This window comes from Xiphophorus couchianus, chromosome 7 (genome assembly GCF_001444195.1).
Source record: "Xiphophorus couchianus chromosome 7, X_couchianus-1.0, whole genome shotgun sequence".
Classification (NCBI taxonomy): Eukaryota; Metazoa; Chordata; class Actinopteri; order Cyprinodontiformes; family Poeciliidae; genus Xiphophorus; species Xiphophorus couchianus.
Window position 1 is genome coordinate 13,367,832 of NC_040234.1, and position 15,255 is coordinate 13,383,086.

The 15,255-nt window shown below is 37.3% G+C and overlaps 2 protein-coding genes across 3 annotated transcripts; one reads left to right on the forward strand and one right to left on the reverse strand.

Moving 5' to 3' along the window:
• Nucleotides 1–674: 674 nt before the first annotated feature.
• LOC114148596 (uncharacterized) lies at nucleotides 675–3,567 on the reverse strand. 2 transcript variants are annotated; one of them, XM_028023982.1, is made up of 5 exons: nucleotides 3,392–3,567; nucleotides 2,131–2,436; nucleotides 1,485–1,757; nucleotides 1,286–1,370; nucleotides 675–1,155 (listed from the first exon to the last, which is right to left on the reverse strand). In XM_028023982.1, exons 1-5 carry the CDS (start codon nucleotides 3,468–3,470, stop codon nucleotides 1,101–1,103), a joined length of 798 nt encoding a protein of 265 aa, XP_027879783.1. In that variant the 5' UTR covers nucleotides 3,471–3,567; the 3' UTR covers nucleotides 675–1,100. The 2 variants fall into 2 exon arrangements, with proteins under 2 accessions (XP_027879783.1, XP_027879784.1); XM_028023983.1 differs by having other exon boundaries at nucleotides 675–1,199.
• A 2,929-nt stretch (nucleotides 3,568–6,496) lies between these two features.
• On the forward strand, nucleotides 6,497–13,721 carry cfap91 (cilia and flagella associated protein 91). Its single transcript, XM_028022057.1, has 17 exons — nucleotides 6,497–6,676; nucleotides 6,756–6,832; nucleotides 7,520–7,668; nucleotides 7,762–7,824; nucleotides 7,964–8,020; nucleotides 8,128–8,297; nucleotides 8,380–8,557; nucleotides 9,589–9,746; nucleotides 9,830–9,976; nucleotides 10,061–10,185; nucleotides 10,258–10,374; nucleotides 10,846–10,917; nucleotides 11,036–11,182; nucleotides 11,262–11,483; nucleotides 11,863–12,011; nucleotides 12,100–12,191; nucleotides 12,295–13,721. The coding sequence occupies exons 1-17, from the start codon at nucleotides 6,589–6,591 to the stop codon at nucleotides 12,459–12,461; spliced, it is 2,178 nt and encodes a 725-aa protein (XP_027877858.1). The 5' UTR covers nucleotides 6,497–6,588; the 3' UTR covers nucleotides 12,462–13,721.
• Nucleotides 13,722–15,255: the final 1,534 nt, after the last annotated feature.

Below are 15,255 nucleotides of genomic sequence, written 5' to 3' on the forward strand. Positions count from 1 at the left end.
GCTTATTTATGATATGTCAGTTTCTTACCTGCATAAGCAGTCAAAGCATCCTCATTAAAAGTTCCTGTGTAGAAAGACACTGCTTAACAACTGTTTGCTGTCAAACTGAATTGGCGATTTGCAGTTTCCATAAGAGTAAACCTTTAGCGATTATAGAGTTAACTGATAAAAGGAGCGGTGTGGTTACATTCTCTGAGTTTTTTTGCACTTTGTGGTGAGTACATGTTGCAATGAGACATCTGTACATTGCTCCAGAGAAGAGAAAATAGGGTAAATTAACTCAGATTTTCCTGTCCACTACCCAGAATTGTTTTCTACATATTGTGTGTTGATGAATACACTGTTTCTGCTTAGTACCAAGTGCAACTTCTCAAATTTATATGAACCACAAGACTTCTTCAACAGCTATGTCTAATTTTTTCTGACAAAACAAGGAATGAATGACCAAAATGCAAAGTGCTATTTTCGGGGAAAACCCAACACAGCACATCACCACAAGTAGTTCTTAGCAGCTTTCAAGACAAGTGAGAAATACGTACGTGATTGTGTTAAAAACCCTACAAAATAGTTGTGAAAAATGAATTTCTCTGTAATCCAAGTCAGCAAATCTGTTTGGTTTCCTTACTTGATAAAGAGGAACTTGGCAAACAAAACAAAAATCCCAAGCATCAAGATCAAAGTTTAAAAGACTTTAATAAAGAAAACGCGCAGTAGAGCGCTCAAAGAACAAATCCCTCTGCTCAGTAGCTCCACAGACATAGACAAAAATCAAACAGCTCAGAATGCTTTCAGTCGGCAAGTGAAGTAATAAAAAAGTTAAAAAGTTCTACAGGAAATGTGTTATTTCTTCACCAGCCTCTATCAGATAATTGATTAGTGTCAGCTGACCCCAGACCTTGGTGATGTTGGTTTATGAGTGTTTGAAAAATTTTCTAAAACTATGTATTTTGCAGAGTATTGGTCATATTGCTCACAGAGTCTTTGTTTCAGCTGATGCAGGTGAATTCTAAGAACCTGGACTCTGATTTGCAACATTCCTCCACTTTAATGTAGTCCACAGGTGTCCAGAGTTGGTCCTCAGGTCCAGCATCCTGCATGTTTTAGTTCTCTCCCTGGTTTAACGCACCTGGATCCAATGATGGCTCGTTAGAAGGCCTTAGAAGAACATTGACATGCTGAAAAGGTTGGTGGTACCACGGCTGGTCGAGAAAAAAAGAGACCATAAATGGGATCACATTTTATTTTAGATGCTGGGTAAGGAAAGATACTTTAATAAATCGCTCACCATTTCTTTAGTGCTAAAAGAAAGACTCCTGCTAAAGTTAAGATGATCACCAAAGTAACACGTATCCACAATAGAGGCGAATTTGCTGTAGGAGATACAAAGAATAATTAACACTGACTATGTTAATAACAGTGGAAGTTCTAACTAAGAAATACAGAAATGTAAGTAAACAGTTCACTTCAGTCTGAAAAACTCTGACCTTCTCTGAGTTTCGGTACCAGAATCTTTTCCTGATCCCAGAAACTGTGCTGAACAATGCAGGTCAGTTCTCCTGGACCGATGTCTTCCAGAAGCTCCAGATGACTCTCTACTGTTACAAATCCATCTGGGTCCAGTTGAGTTTTCACTGCAGGCTCTGAGCTGCCTCCATAACTCCAACTTAAATTGGCAACTGGTGTTCCTCTTTCAGCTCTGCACAGCGCCACCATTTTGTTGCCCTTCTGCTCCAACCAGGCAGATAAAACAGGAGGAGCTGAATCAAGGAAGGCAAAAACATAATTAAGTAAAACCTAATGCATCAATTTAAAAAAACTTTCAAGCTAATTATGACAAATTTTTGGACTGTTCTTTCTGAGGTCAGTAAATCATGCAAACTGTAGTGTCACATAAAAGTTAACAGTGGATGTTCTTTTTATTACAGAAGGTAAAAACATTGTCAACATTGTGTATCTACATGTTTTTGTCTGTTAACGTTCCTCAAGGTTCTTATCTTGGAAATTGATTTAACTAAAAAGGTCATTCTGAAGCTGCTACCCCCGCGACCTGACCCCGGATAAGCGGAAGAAAATGGAATGATGGTTGGATGAATTGTAATTAAAAGTCACTTCTCACACTAAATGGCCTACCTGTCACAGCCACTTTGATGTCATAGTTTTCATTTCCTCCATTGTAAACCGACTCGCACTTATAGAGTCCAACATCATCAGCTGAAACGTTTGGGACGTGCAGATACAGCTGACCAGTGGAAGTCTTTTGGAGAGATTTTCCATCTTTGCAAGAGTCAATACCTTTGTCGTAATTTACAAAGGAGATCTTACAGTTTTTGTTTTTCAAGTGCATCTCCCAGATTATAAATACAATGTCAGCCCTTGTCTTGTTAGTGCAGGTCAGGTTAATGTTGGTCCCAAGATTGAAAGCAACATCTCTGTTAACTGAGGAAAGAAATGTTGGCGATTAAATGGTTAATTGCTTAATATTATCATTTAAATTCATTTATTAAACATATGTTACTCATGCCTAAACAAACACACAAACCATCATGGTGGGAAAAAACAAAATAACACAAAGAGAAGCCATGCATGCTCTGGAACGAGCCATCAAGCTAGACAGAAAGGATCCCATCATTGCTGGATAAAAGACAGATTGGTCATGACCAGCATTTCTGGGCCACATGTCTGAACGTTGTGTTCATATAAAAATCATAGTTCCCAGTTTTTCTCTAACACATTTTTCATTGTTAAGAGATTTTTCTAAGTTCATCTTCTTGCAGTCACCTCACAACCTCACTATACATATATAGATATAACAAAAGTGCAATGCATTCTCTCAACCTGGAAATGTAATGTGGAAAATAAGATACAAAGAAGTCTGGACTGTGTTGTTGATTTTTTAAAAGAAATATAATAGTAGACTTTTTTTTTCTTTTTTTTTTTTTTTTACCGAATTTTGAAATAATGAAGTTCTATAACTATGTCAAAATTAAATACAGGTGCATCTAAAGGATTCCGAGTAATATTAAAATGTTTTATTTCAATAACTCAAGTTATTAATTGTAACATGGCATTTCTATTAATAACAGACTGATATTTTCAAGCCTTTGTTTCTCTTAATCATGTCGAGTTTCTGCTCATGCTGAACTAATGAAAGCACAACATAAATAACTAGAAAATTGCATCAGACCACTAAAAAACAATCTTCTTAATACCGTAACGTGGGCTTTTACAAAAAGAATGTGTAAACCTGCCTTATTTCTACAGGTACTTTTAGACAAACAAGCTTCATCGGAGCACAGATTCTGATTTCCTGATTTGTACCCGTTCAACATCTACCTCTGTTCAAGAACATGAACCATTACAGCCACAAGTTTAAGGTGTCAATAATCCAAACCTGCATCTTGAGACCATGCTTCAAACACGGAGATGACCACAGTATAAATCCATGTCCTGCACACCCTCTTTGTTTGCATTTTTTGTGTAACTTTGTCTTAGGCTTGCCAAACCTCAAAACTTTAAAGATAATCTGTAAATGGTCACATAACACCAAGCTGCTTGCATTTCCTGAGCTTTGAAGCCACCAGGTACACGCCCACACAGAATGACGTGTCACATCTGAACATATGACCTTACATTTTCCAGAAATATGCAAGAACACATTAGTCTAGCCAGTGTTGTAAAGTTTTTTTTCTTAAATTACTAATATAATTATTTTTTAAAATAAATATTTTACATAAAAATTTGAATACCATTGTAAGAAAGTTTTGAGTCAGTAAGGCCCAGTGTATTAATCATTGAGAGCAAAGGTTGCCAAAATCTATAAATGTAGATGAAGAAAAAGTGAGTTAGTGTTTGCAACCCCAACCTCCTTACAGTGGTTTCCTATATTATGCAAAGCCGAGTGTCAGATGTGATTTTTTTTTAAACTTTTCATCAAGTGAACTTGTTCTGAATTTACCAGACGGCAGACATCGCAAAGACCACAAGTGGGGAAAAGATTTAAAGTGCTCTATATTTATGTAGCAGCATAAATGCTACGCTGCCAATTTCTGCTGCTGCATATAAGCAGGTCTCCACCTGCCACGAGGCTGTTTGTTTCATGACGTCGACTCCATCTGCTTCCTTCGTTTGTTAAACTGTGCTGGCCTTCTTTGCTGCACCTCCGACATCTGGACCGATCTGTCCGTTTGTTTGTTTGCTGGCGAAAAGCTGCACTGCATAGGCGGAATTGTGGCTCTGTTTATCTGGCAGTGTGGTAACTTACCAGGTCACAGTCTCCTGATGAGTCTCTGATCAGCATTACACTTGGATTGACACTCGCTGCTGTTTTGCCTATAAAGAAATGTTTTAACCCTCCTGTTATGTTCTTTTCTGCGGTACAGCAATAATGTTCATGGGTTAATTTGACCCAGGGAGTGTTTAATCATGCATTAGAGTCAGAAACCAAAACATTCCTCCAAAACATTTTTGTATCTGATTATTAACTAAAATACTAACCATTTCAATCAATATTTGTGCAATGGTGTTTTTTTATTTCTCAGAAATTACGACAACTTGCTCATTTACTCATTTGAACATAAAAAAAATGTATTTGCATCTTTTTTGTCCACTGAAAAAAACCTAGACACAAAAAAACAATAATTTCCTTGAAATTGATCTTTGGTACATTTACACTTTTTTTTTTCAATGGGTGATCTTTATAATTGAACTTCAGACACACATACTGTTCAGGGTCAAATTGACCTTCTGATTAAAATCAAGATAAATGAGTCATGCAGAGAGTATTTATGTTTTCCTCCATATCTGCTGAGTGTCACTCAGTGTGGGTGAAGTTTGCCCACAGCAACAGAAAAGGTTCCCATCAAAAGTTGTGTGAACACCTGCTTTCTCACAGTTTCCTAGTGAAGTAAAGAGAATAGTGAGAAAGTGGGCTTGTGTGTGTCAGAGTAGGGGTGTGTGTGGTGAAATATGGTTCAAAGCTGCAAGGAAACATGTAGAATTGGAAATTTTTAAATCTTTTTTTGCACTTCAACTTGACTGCCGGGTCAAATTGACCCGAACAGTATCTATGTAAAAAGTGGACGCAGGGGGGAGTGCAAATGTGTAAAATGAATACTTTTTCAATTTATATGTAGAGTGCAAATGTTAAGACAAATAGAAAAAGTTTCATGTAAAAAAAATACTTCCAACTATTTATTTTTTATTTTTAAACTTTTAAACGGGTCAATTTGACCCGCAACATATCAGGAACGTTAAAAGACCTACCTGAACTTTCCCCTGCTGCCGGGAGCATTGATGGCACTAGTAATGGGATAAAGTGCAATATTGAAGTGCTATTGTATCACTGTTATACTCATAGTGTTTCATTTTTGTCTTTCGTTTAGGGACTGAGGCTTCTATGGTGGCGGTGGTGACCGCTGGTGGCGGTGTCTTGACTTGTGTGTTTTGTTGGAGCACCTATTTTTTTTTTTGTTTGCTTTGTTTTTGTAGTGTCCAGAGTGATCCATTTTTTTTACTGGATGTTGCCCTTTTCCTCACTACTTCTTCTCCCCCCCCCCCATTGGTAAGCCTCAGTTTCTTTTGAAATGTAAACATTTTATTACAATCAGTTTTGTTAAAAATGCATTCACTGTTTTAACTATGCAATTTCAGGTTATTGTTAATTTAAAAAACATATTGAAGTTTAATAAACTTTTGCAGAATTTTCTGAATCTTGTCTCCTCATTTCCAGCAGAACTTACCCGTGTCCTCATTACCATTACATTTTCCTGGAGTTATTCCAGGTGGTGTTGTTGTTTTCCCATATTGTAAACTTTAACATCCTACATTTGGGTTTCATAATAAAGAAAATCCACCCCAGGTTGCCACAATTGCTTTATTATTTATTCATTTATTTAACTATTTTGTGTAGTAAATTTCTTAATCTGGGACCTGAGTCCGAATTTGTACTACATACAAGGTGGTACGACAGTAAAAAAATCCTTGAACAAACATGCTGATTAGAAAAAGTTATTTTATTTATAAAACGCATGGTTAAAATCTATGCTTATGTGTATTGTGTTTCTTTCTAATTACTGTGAAGATTTATGTTATGTTTTGCTAAGTGATGTTGTGACACAACAATAAATATTTTTTTTTTTATTTTTCCTTTTCTGTCTGGCTTAATCCAAGTTATCTTTTTATTGCCTATTTGGTTTATTTGATTTAAAGCACTTAGTGTTGCTGTCTTTCTATGAAAATGCTGCATAAACACAGATTCAATAAAAAAAAAAAAATATATATATATATATATATATATATATATATATATATAGGCTCAATTCAAAAGGTTAGAAGCAGTACAAATAGAAAAGTCGCTTGAGAGCCAAAAGAATGGGACAATGTTGGTGAACTAAGCCAAATGAGTCGGATCCCAGAAAATAAAGGCATTTCCCATCAGGACACCGGAAAGGCACTGGGTACTCCTCCCCTTTCCTGACGTTCAGTTTGTCATCTCCATGGTTACAGCGCTGAACGTTTTCTACGCACGGGATAGTTTGAACATCGCTGCAAGCACACGAACTGGGTTGAGGCAAATTTCCCACTAACAAAATGAGCTGCTCTATCACCCAAATTAGTAATGAGAACAAAGATTATTTTAAGGCTGCTCTGCCTAGGCGGCCTTCTGACTGCGTACGTGGTGAGTAAAAGAAGAACGGTAACGTTTGGTAGCATGCTGCAGTAAAGCTGGTTAACAGTCATTGAACCTTTTGTGACAGATTCAGTTTACACAGCGCCATCAGAGCCGCACCACCACAGGCCCAGGGTTAGGGCCTATACAACAAAGGAACGATTTGTGAGTCGATATTACACACGTAGTGGATGTAGGACTGACTTTTATTATATGTTAGTTTATTTATAACCTTGATTGGTTATTTACAATCATGCAGACAGTTTTTAATATCGATTAGATTGGTGTCTTAAACAAGTTTTCAATGTGATACTTTCTAAATATTGTTGTGCTGTAGACTAAATGACAATAAAAAGCTAAAATTAGAATTCTGAAAATGTAATTTATTTCATTGACTCAATTCACTAAGTGAATCACATTATATAACTTAGTTACACAAAGATTAGTGTTCAAAGCTCTATTTTTGTTAATTATGATGATCTTACAGTTAATGGAAACACAACATTTAGTATTAGTGCAAAATAAAACATCTTACAGCATTGCGGATAGGTTTTCCTATGAAATAAACAATGAGGCAATGAGGAAATGAAACAAGCAGTGGTCGATGAAAATCTGGAATCTTACTTAGTGAATAATAATGATTAATTTGCACTGAGAACACCCCACAAGAAATAGCTAAGAAAGTCAACGCAAATGAACGAACTGATAAGACTATACCTTAATATCAATAGTAAATAGTTGTAAGTGATAAAAATACAAATGTAAGTGAAAATCAAATGAGACCCTAATTTAGCTGCTGGCTGGGATGTTTAAAAATGCAGAACCTGATATTTTTCTTTTTATCTCACTCAGAGAAAACTACATGAGTCTGACTATTTGTTGAGCGGCGAGCCGTTGCTCACCTTCAAAACGGACCCAGCAGAGCCAATGCCGTCCCGCTCCGATTACCGCTGGCAAGCACATGCTGAACGGCGCAGGGAGACGCTACGGCAACTGGCTGGGTGAGTAAAATGAGCAGTTTCGCTCTGCATCGCCACAGTTCATCCATGCTTTTTCTGTGTTCTAGTTGTGATTCTGAGGTATCTCTTTGACAGGATTCATCCAAATCCTCAAACATGCCTTGTGACTGGAGCTGACTACTGGAAATACTATAAACGGTTTGGTTTTCCACTACACATTTTAAAATGTTTTGATTTTAACATGCTGCATATATTTAACTTGCACTAAAACAGTAAAAAAATAAAAAAAACACTGTAAACACTGAGATGACGTAAAATACATATTTCTCTCATCTAGGCCTTGGATTCCATTTGAAGAAAAGTTCCCAGCAGATGTTGTCTTTGAATTTGCAGAGTAAGTTGCTCAAGATAGATTTTTTTGTTGTTGTTCTATCTGTGTCAGTGGTTTATTTCTGTTTTAGCAGTAAGCATGCTCTCTTTTTGATTTTAAAATCACTGCAGGGAAGATTTTATAACCACTACTAAGGAGCAACTGCCCGCTAAGCGCTCTCTGGGCATTCAGACAGACTTCAGAGAAAGTGAAACCCAGACTGACCCATACAGTCCTGAGTATGTGGTGCAGCGTGGGATGACACCCACAGAACTCCTGCAACTGGCAACATTGACTTGGGGTATTAGCTCAACTGACATCATCCTAACGCCACAGATTTCCATTCTCAGAGCCGCACAATGCAGCTTACCTCTGCCTCGTAGGTCATGGCTTGCCAGCAGGCCTTGCTGAGGTGGAAATGATAGAGCGAGCGCGTGAAAAGCGAATTTGGGAGACCACTCTTCCTCCTCGCCACGACCTGACCCAGATCGACAAGAGGAGGCGCATGATGGAGGAAATGGAAGCCAAGGAGTGGGCTTTCAGGGAAAGCGAGATCGAGAAGTGAGTTGCTGTTTTCTTCAAACGTGTTTTTGCTTTTTCACCTGACAATATAAACGATAACCAGAAGTTCCAATGTGAGGTGTTATTTCGTTTCTCTTTTTTTAATTAAAAAAAATCTGTATTTCAAACAAATATATTAAAATCTACAAACTGGTGTGTCCCTAAAAGATAGATGGAAATATTTCATAGGCAATTCCTACTAAACAGTTATGTCAGAAAGAGTGTACCCCCTCTTACCAGTTAGTGAAGTTACGTGGTCCTGACATCTACTCTACAAAAACACAACAAACTTCTCATCCGTTGTTATTTGTAGTACACACATGAAGCCAAAATGGGAAAGCACTGAAAAGAAAAACTACACTCCATGACTTAATAGCTTTTAGAATCCAAATTGGCTTTAAGTGGTTTCTAATAGTAAATAATCTTTCTCATTGTGGAATGATGAATTCCAGAAATGTTTAGAAGTTACCTTATGCCCCTTTCCAGATAATTCAGACAGAGTTACTTCTCTGAACATATTGCTGATGTCTTTCTGTCTTGGCTCTGTGTTAGCACACACCACGAGCAAAGGGTCAAAACTGCCTTCATGGAGGTGACCACTCAGAGAATGATCAGTTCATGAAATGCGGTCAATTAGCACCACCTTGCTGCTACTTCCTCTCAAATATGAAAGTAGAAAATGTGTACTTTATTATTAATTTTTTTTTCTTATTATTATTGTTATTATTTACGTATAGTTATACTATTTTGCCTTTTTTTTTGTGGAATTTGTTGAGTTTTGTTTCTTGAGTCTACATTTTAGATCCTGTTTTTTAGAACTAGATCTGTTTAGGTTCTGAGTTTGAAAGAGGATGTACTTTCTTTTTCTATGACTGAATTTAAAAGACCAAAGTTTAGTTATTTGAAGTGACTTTCCCAACTCAGGGTTCTTTCGGGCTTGTTTTTGATGCTCTCTACTTTTCAGAAATAAAAAAGCTCCCTAAGCTCTTTAAATTTAAAACTAAACCCAAAGTTATTTCTTTGTTGAGCAGAGTGCAGGAGATTCGCCTTGCTGTGCTGGGGGAGCTGCTAAGGCAGAGAGATGAAGCTCAGAAGGATACTGCATATGACCGACTGACCCAATTATACGCTAAGCACCTGAAGGACAGGGAGCTCAAGCTTGAGAAAACCCACCACAGATACATAAGATGTAAGACATCCCATAGGTTTGATGAGAACAACACATTAATGAAGGCTTTTTCTCGTTCTTCACACTCACTCTTATGTCTACAGCAATTAGAAAACTGGAAACTAAGAGGAAAAATGTGGAGGGAAAACTGCAGCGACGGGACATCGTTGCTGATTTTCAGACTCACAATGACAAGTTCCCTTACGGCAATATGAAAATGTTCAACAGTGACTACATAAACACATATGAAGGTCTGATTAAGAATCTTAGCAAATGCTACTGCAGACCCACAGAGCTGGTATATTGTTACAGTATTTACATTTGATTATACCTAGGCTTACAAGAGCTAGAGACAGGACTAGCGGCATCACTGAAACAAGTGAAGACACAATGGAGAGACATTAAGGGCAAAAGGAAGTCTGCCGCACAAATAGCAGTGGAGCTACTGGAGGATTACAGGGTAAAAATAAAGCTTAGTGAGTGTATCATCTGGCATCTGCTTCCATACTCATTACAAATTGTGGTTAAACAGGCCGTCAGGGACGAGGAGGGCAAGGAGATTGAAGTGAAGGGCCACCGTTTTCCGTTTCGAAAAGAGAAGCCACTTCCTACTCCTCCCGTCACTCCACTAGTGGAAATCCCCTCAGAGGTTAGTTAATCACTGTTTGTAATTACTTTTTTTAAACTTGTCAATTAAGAAATTGCAAAAGTCTTCCAAAAGTCTTCAACATTTGTTTTGTTGCAACCACAAACTTCAATGTTTGTCATTGGGAGTTTTATGTGAGAGACCAACAGCAAGTACTGCCAAACTGGGAGTGGAAGTAAAACAATTTGTGACATTTTAATTTGAGTGTACAAATTGGTTCATCCCCCTCTATTCTAGTACTCCTATATTAGTAAGTCCAAGTCAGCCAATTGATAAAAAAAACAAAAACCTTGACCAACCTATTTAATAGCCTCAATAAACCATACAGGGAAAACAGCAAACATTTGGAAGAAGATGATCAGTTAGATGAGACAAAAATGTAGCTTTCTCAACTACATGTGACACAAGTAAAACTGTACATCAGTGCTGTATTAGAAATTGTACTTGTGAACTGACTTGTCATTCTTCATTAAGGAGGATGAGAAAACAGAGCTTGCCATCATCTTTTTGCAGAAGCTACTCAGGGGAAGAAGTATCCAGTTTGAGGTCGGTATGAGCTGGCATTATGGCTCATGATTTTCAAAGTTCTTCTAGAGACATTGGCATGTGTTTTAGTACAAAGCATGCAATACATCCATCTTCTTCAATTTGTGACATCATCTAGATCTTCAAGGGCAAAGAAAACCAGCTGGAGCTCATCAGGGAACTTAGGAAAGTTCACGCTCTGCAGGCTAGGGAGCAGAATATGCAGAAAGCAGAAAAAGACTTCATACTGATGCTGAAGAGAGAGAGAGATCAACAGATGGAGAAGGTGACACTCATTGTAACCAGTCATAAGCGATACAAGCTCAGCAATGATCCTGTCGCACTTGGGTCTTTCTCCTCCGTAGGCTGCGATCAAGGAAGCGCGTCAGGCCGCGGTGATTGGCGTGGACCTCGCGCAGGTGTTCTTCATCTTATCCCAGGAGCTGATTCACTTGCAGGAGGAGCGCAGGGTCCACGCTTTCATGCTCCTGGCTGAGAGAGAGCGCCGTCGAAGGGAGGCGGAGGAGAGCGGGAGGCGTCAGGTGGAGGAGCGCAGGAGACAAGAACGAGACGAGATCTTCAGAGAAGTGAGTACCATCTTGTGTGACATTATAAGAAAAGACACTATGCTGGAAATAAGACAGCCCCTTGCAGGGGTATTTATACGTCTTAAAGATTTCTGATTATGTCACCTTGCAATATTCATTGTATTTTATTGAGATTTTATTTGCTGGACAAACATGAACTAGTGCATAATGTTGAACTTGTGGATGATGGTGGTCTGAAAAGTGAGGCTGAAGCAAAGCATTTTAACCCCATGATGCCAGATCTTCATGGTGTTCATAATGTTTAAGATTGCGAGGTCTTGATTAGTTGTGTGTTTCCATCTGAAATATATAACAAAACAATGTTGAAAATCTCTACAGCTATATATTCACCTAACACATAAAAACTTTGATGTGTCAGATTGTGCAGGTGCACCAGGAAAGCGTGGATATGTATTTAGAGGACATGATTTTGAGAAATGTGGATTATTTGGCCGAACAGCAAGCCAGAGAGGAGATCCACAAGAAGGCACAGCAGCTCAATGACATTGCTTACGCCATGGAGGAAAAGTAAACTATGACTTAAGAGTGTCTGTTCAAACTTTTTGTTCAGAAATTATAACCAAAAAATAATAAAACGTGTATGTATTTTCTGTAGCAAGGACAAATATCAGCCAGAGGAGATTGTGTCAGAGCTGGTGTACAGCTTTCTTATTCCCGAGATTGAGAAGATGAGAGTCAGGCGAAGAGGTTCGTGTTCACACATTTGGATGGTAGAAATAATAAAAAAGAAACTCTGATGTAAAAATGTAAGGCAACTCATTATTTTTTCCTTGTTTGGTTTTTCTTCAAGTTCAATTGAAGCAGCTGAGACACTTGGAGGCAGCTCGGAGGATCATTCATGGGTTTGAAGTCCCTATGGAGATCCATCCGCCTGAAACTCCGCAGGAGAGCACCGCTGATGTAAGAACGTCTGGGCCGGATGAGGAAGTGAAGACGAGCCAAGAGAGCCAAGAGTAGTAGAGAAAACAAGCACAGCAGTCATAATCCTAGCAAACAAAGGAGTAAAGGTTCAAATTTAACTTGCGTAGCTTTAATATCTGATGCAAAACTTATTTTCAAGGTTTGTCTGTCAGTCTAATAGAACTCATTCTAGATTTTTTGGGAAAATAAGTCATGTAGAGATTCATTGGATCTAGAGTGATTAATATGGAGCACAAACTTAATACTAAGTTTAATGAAAACATTATTTTCAGCCCACGTTTTGAGGGAAGCCTTGACTAAAAGGATGGAAAATACTTACAGGTTTGAAGTTTTTGTGTTTGTCCATCTTAGCAATTAATAGCATGTTGGAAATTAATAATTGTTTGAGTCTGTATTACTGAGTGAAACTTGGATTTAATTTTTGTTGTTTGTATCTTTCAAATTTTCCCTCCTACAGAAATCTAGTAATCTTGGGAACAATATTCCTTTCTGGGTTTAAGCCCGGGTGATTTGTACAAATCATATTTTAAGCCATTTTAAGTTCAGGTCCAAATAATGATTTATATTAAACTTACTATAACTACAGATTATTCTGACAATGTCATTGATGCTAGAGAACCAATACCACCAACACCAGATAAATGTCACCGATTGAAGTGACCACTTATGTAAAAAAATCTTTTGTTTGTGTGCGACTCAGTGATGGGAGCTCGGATAGCCTCTTTTTAAAAAGCAGTTGCCGCCCTAAGGTCGTGGTTATGTGGTTATTGGGTAATAACAGATTTATGTAATGTAACTGAATCAGCTGTGAAAAATAGCGCTCAATGTCTGCAGTGCAATAAGTAAACAGAGAACTGACTATTTCATCAGTTTCCCAGATATGGTTGATCAGGCCACCTTTCAGGTGTATGAGAACATCCCTGGAGTAATTGGCTTTTTGGATGGAGGTCACATTGCTATTACGTGCCATTCTGCGGAAGATGCTGGGTTGTACAGGACTCATAAAAACTTGTAAATGAATGTACAAGGCGTGTCCCTCCCCCACTACTCCCCACTGTAGATATTCGGTATTGCTGCAGGATGTAATGGCTCAACTCATTATTCCTGTATCTTCCAGAACTCCTATTTGTGCTCTGTTTGAAGCAGGACAGCACAAAAAAAGTCTTCCAGGGGACAGCAAATAAAGCTGTTGAAGCTTTCCAACTTTATTTTTAATATCATGTACACTTTAAGTGAGTCATTTGTGAAATAAGGCCGACATAAACACAATAAACCTTTTCTTGAGGCCGTGGAAAATCCAGTTACTTTTCTTCACAGGTAAGAACTTTGAAATAATTTCCTTTAAAAGTCAGTTCTTGATATTATAATAGTTATACAATACAGTCTCTTATCTTTCTCCATTCTCTGATAGGTCAGTGGTCAAACTCCAATTTCTTAGACACTCGCATACAAACAGGACCTTATATGGATTTTTATTAATTTTAGTAACTGCATTTATGCCTAAGCAAGGCGTTTTCCTAAATCATGTATACCCTACTTCTAACAGTAAATCACAGTAGAACTGCAAAAGAAGTCCTCACTTTCCACAAATGACCTCTATTGGTAAATATTGTGAATGAAGTTGTCTATATGTAATATATACAAGTACACACACTGATTGATTTAGATCAAATAGAGATATTCTCCCTCAGGTTTTCAAAGAATTTTCTTCTCTACCATCATCCACATCATCAGTATGTTTTGGCCTTCATTACATCAATCTGAAACTTTATAATGTAGCACTAATTATAAACATTGGATTACTGTGGATTAAGTTACACTAGATTATTCTGGTCTTGGACTAAACCCAACCTTTGTGTAGTAACTGTGTGTCTCCAATCTGGAGTTTGGGGTTTTAGCCACTAGAGGGCAGAATGCTTTCAGTCTGAGCTCAAAGTGGAAGAGATTGGACCAGGGAGAGAGAAACTTTTCAGATTCCGCCCTAAGAGGGAATAAAAAGTACATTAAATGTTAAAATGGACACTATTTCTCAAACTAGATCAAAACTTTTTTTTAAATTTATTTAAATATTTTTGCGCATTAAAAAGAAGCGTTTTGCTTTATACAGAAATTCAGTGAAGTATCTGATGCAATTACATACTTTTTTACGGTTGTTGATATGCATAAGTATATCGATAAAGAAATAATTTGCAAAAATCCTACATCTAAATGTAAAACTATTCAATAAATTAGAGTGTAACAGTTATTCATTTCTTTTTTTGAATTTATTCATCTTGTACGTTTTTCCCCACTAAAATTAAACATTTGTAACACTTATGTTGTTTTTGAAAAACAAAACAAAAAAAGAAAAAAAAAACAAGACAAAACTTTTGCTTGTTTATTTTGTTGGACTATCGATAAAACTGATGCTAAATGCAATTGAGAATTCAAATTAAATATTTTAGAATATTGCAAACATGGGCAATGAAGTCCTCAGATGTACCAATAAAACAAGTGTTAAATAGGTATTGACTCTCCTTTTACTGATGAACTTTAATCTGGTTATCAGTAGGTCAGACACGGAAAGGAATCCTTTTTTTCCCCACAACGTGTAGATTTTTTCATTCAGAAATGTATCAAATCTAGCATTTCCTATTATTTTTGGATTGATAAATACACCAGTAATGAATTTCGAGTTTAATAAAGATCGCATTGCGGCAAACGCTTAAATGGAAGGATCATCTTGGAAAACCTTCGTTATAAATTGTCATTCAAAACTGTTACATTAATGAACAAAACTATTACATTTTTACCTCTTTCATTTGGTCAAAATAGGAATTTCTTGTCAAAC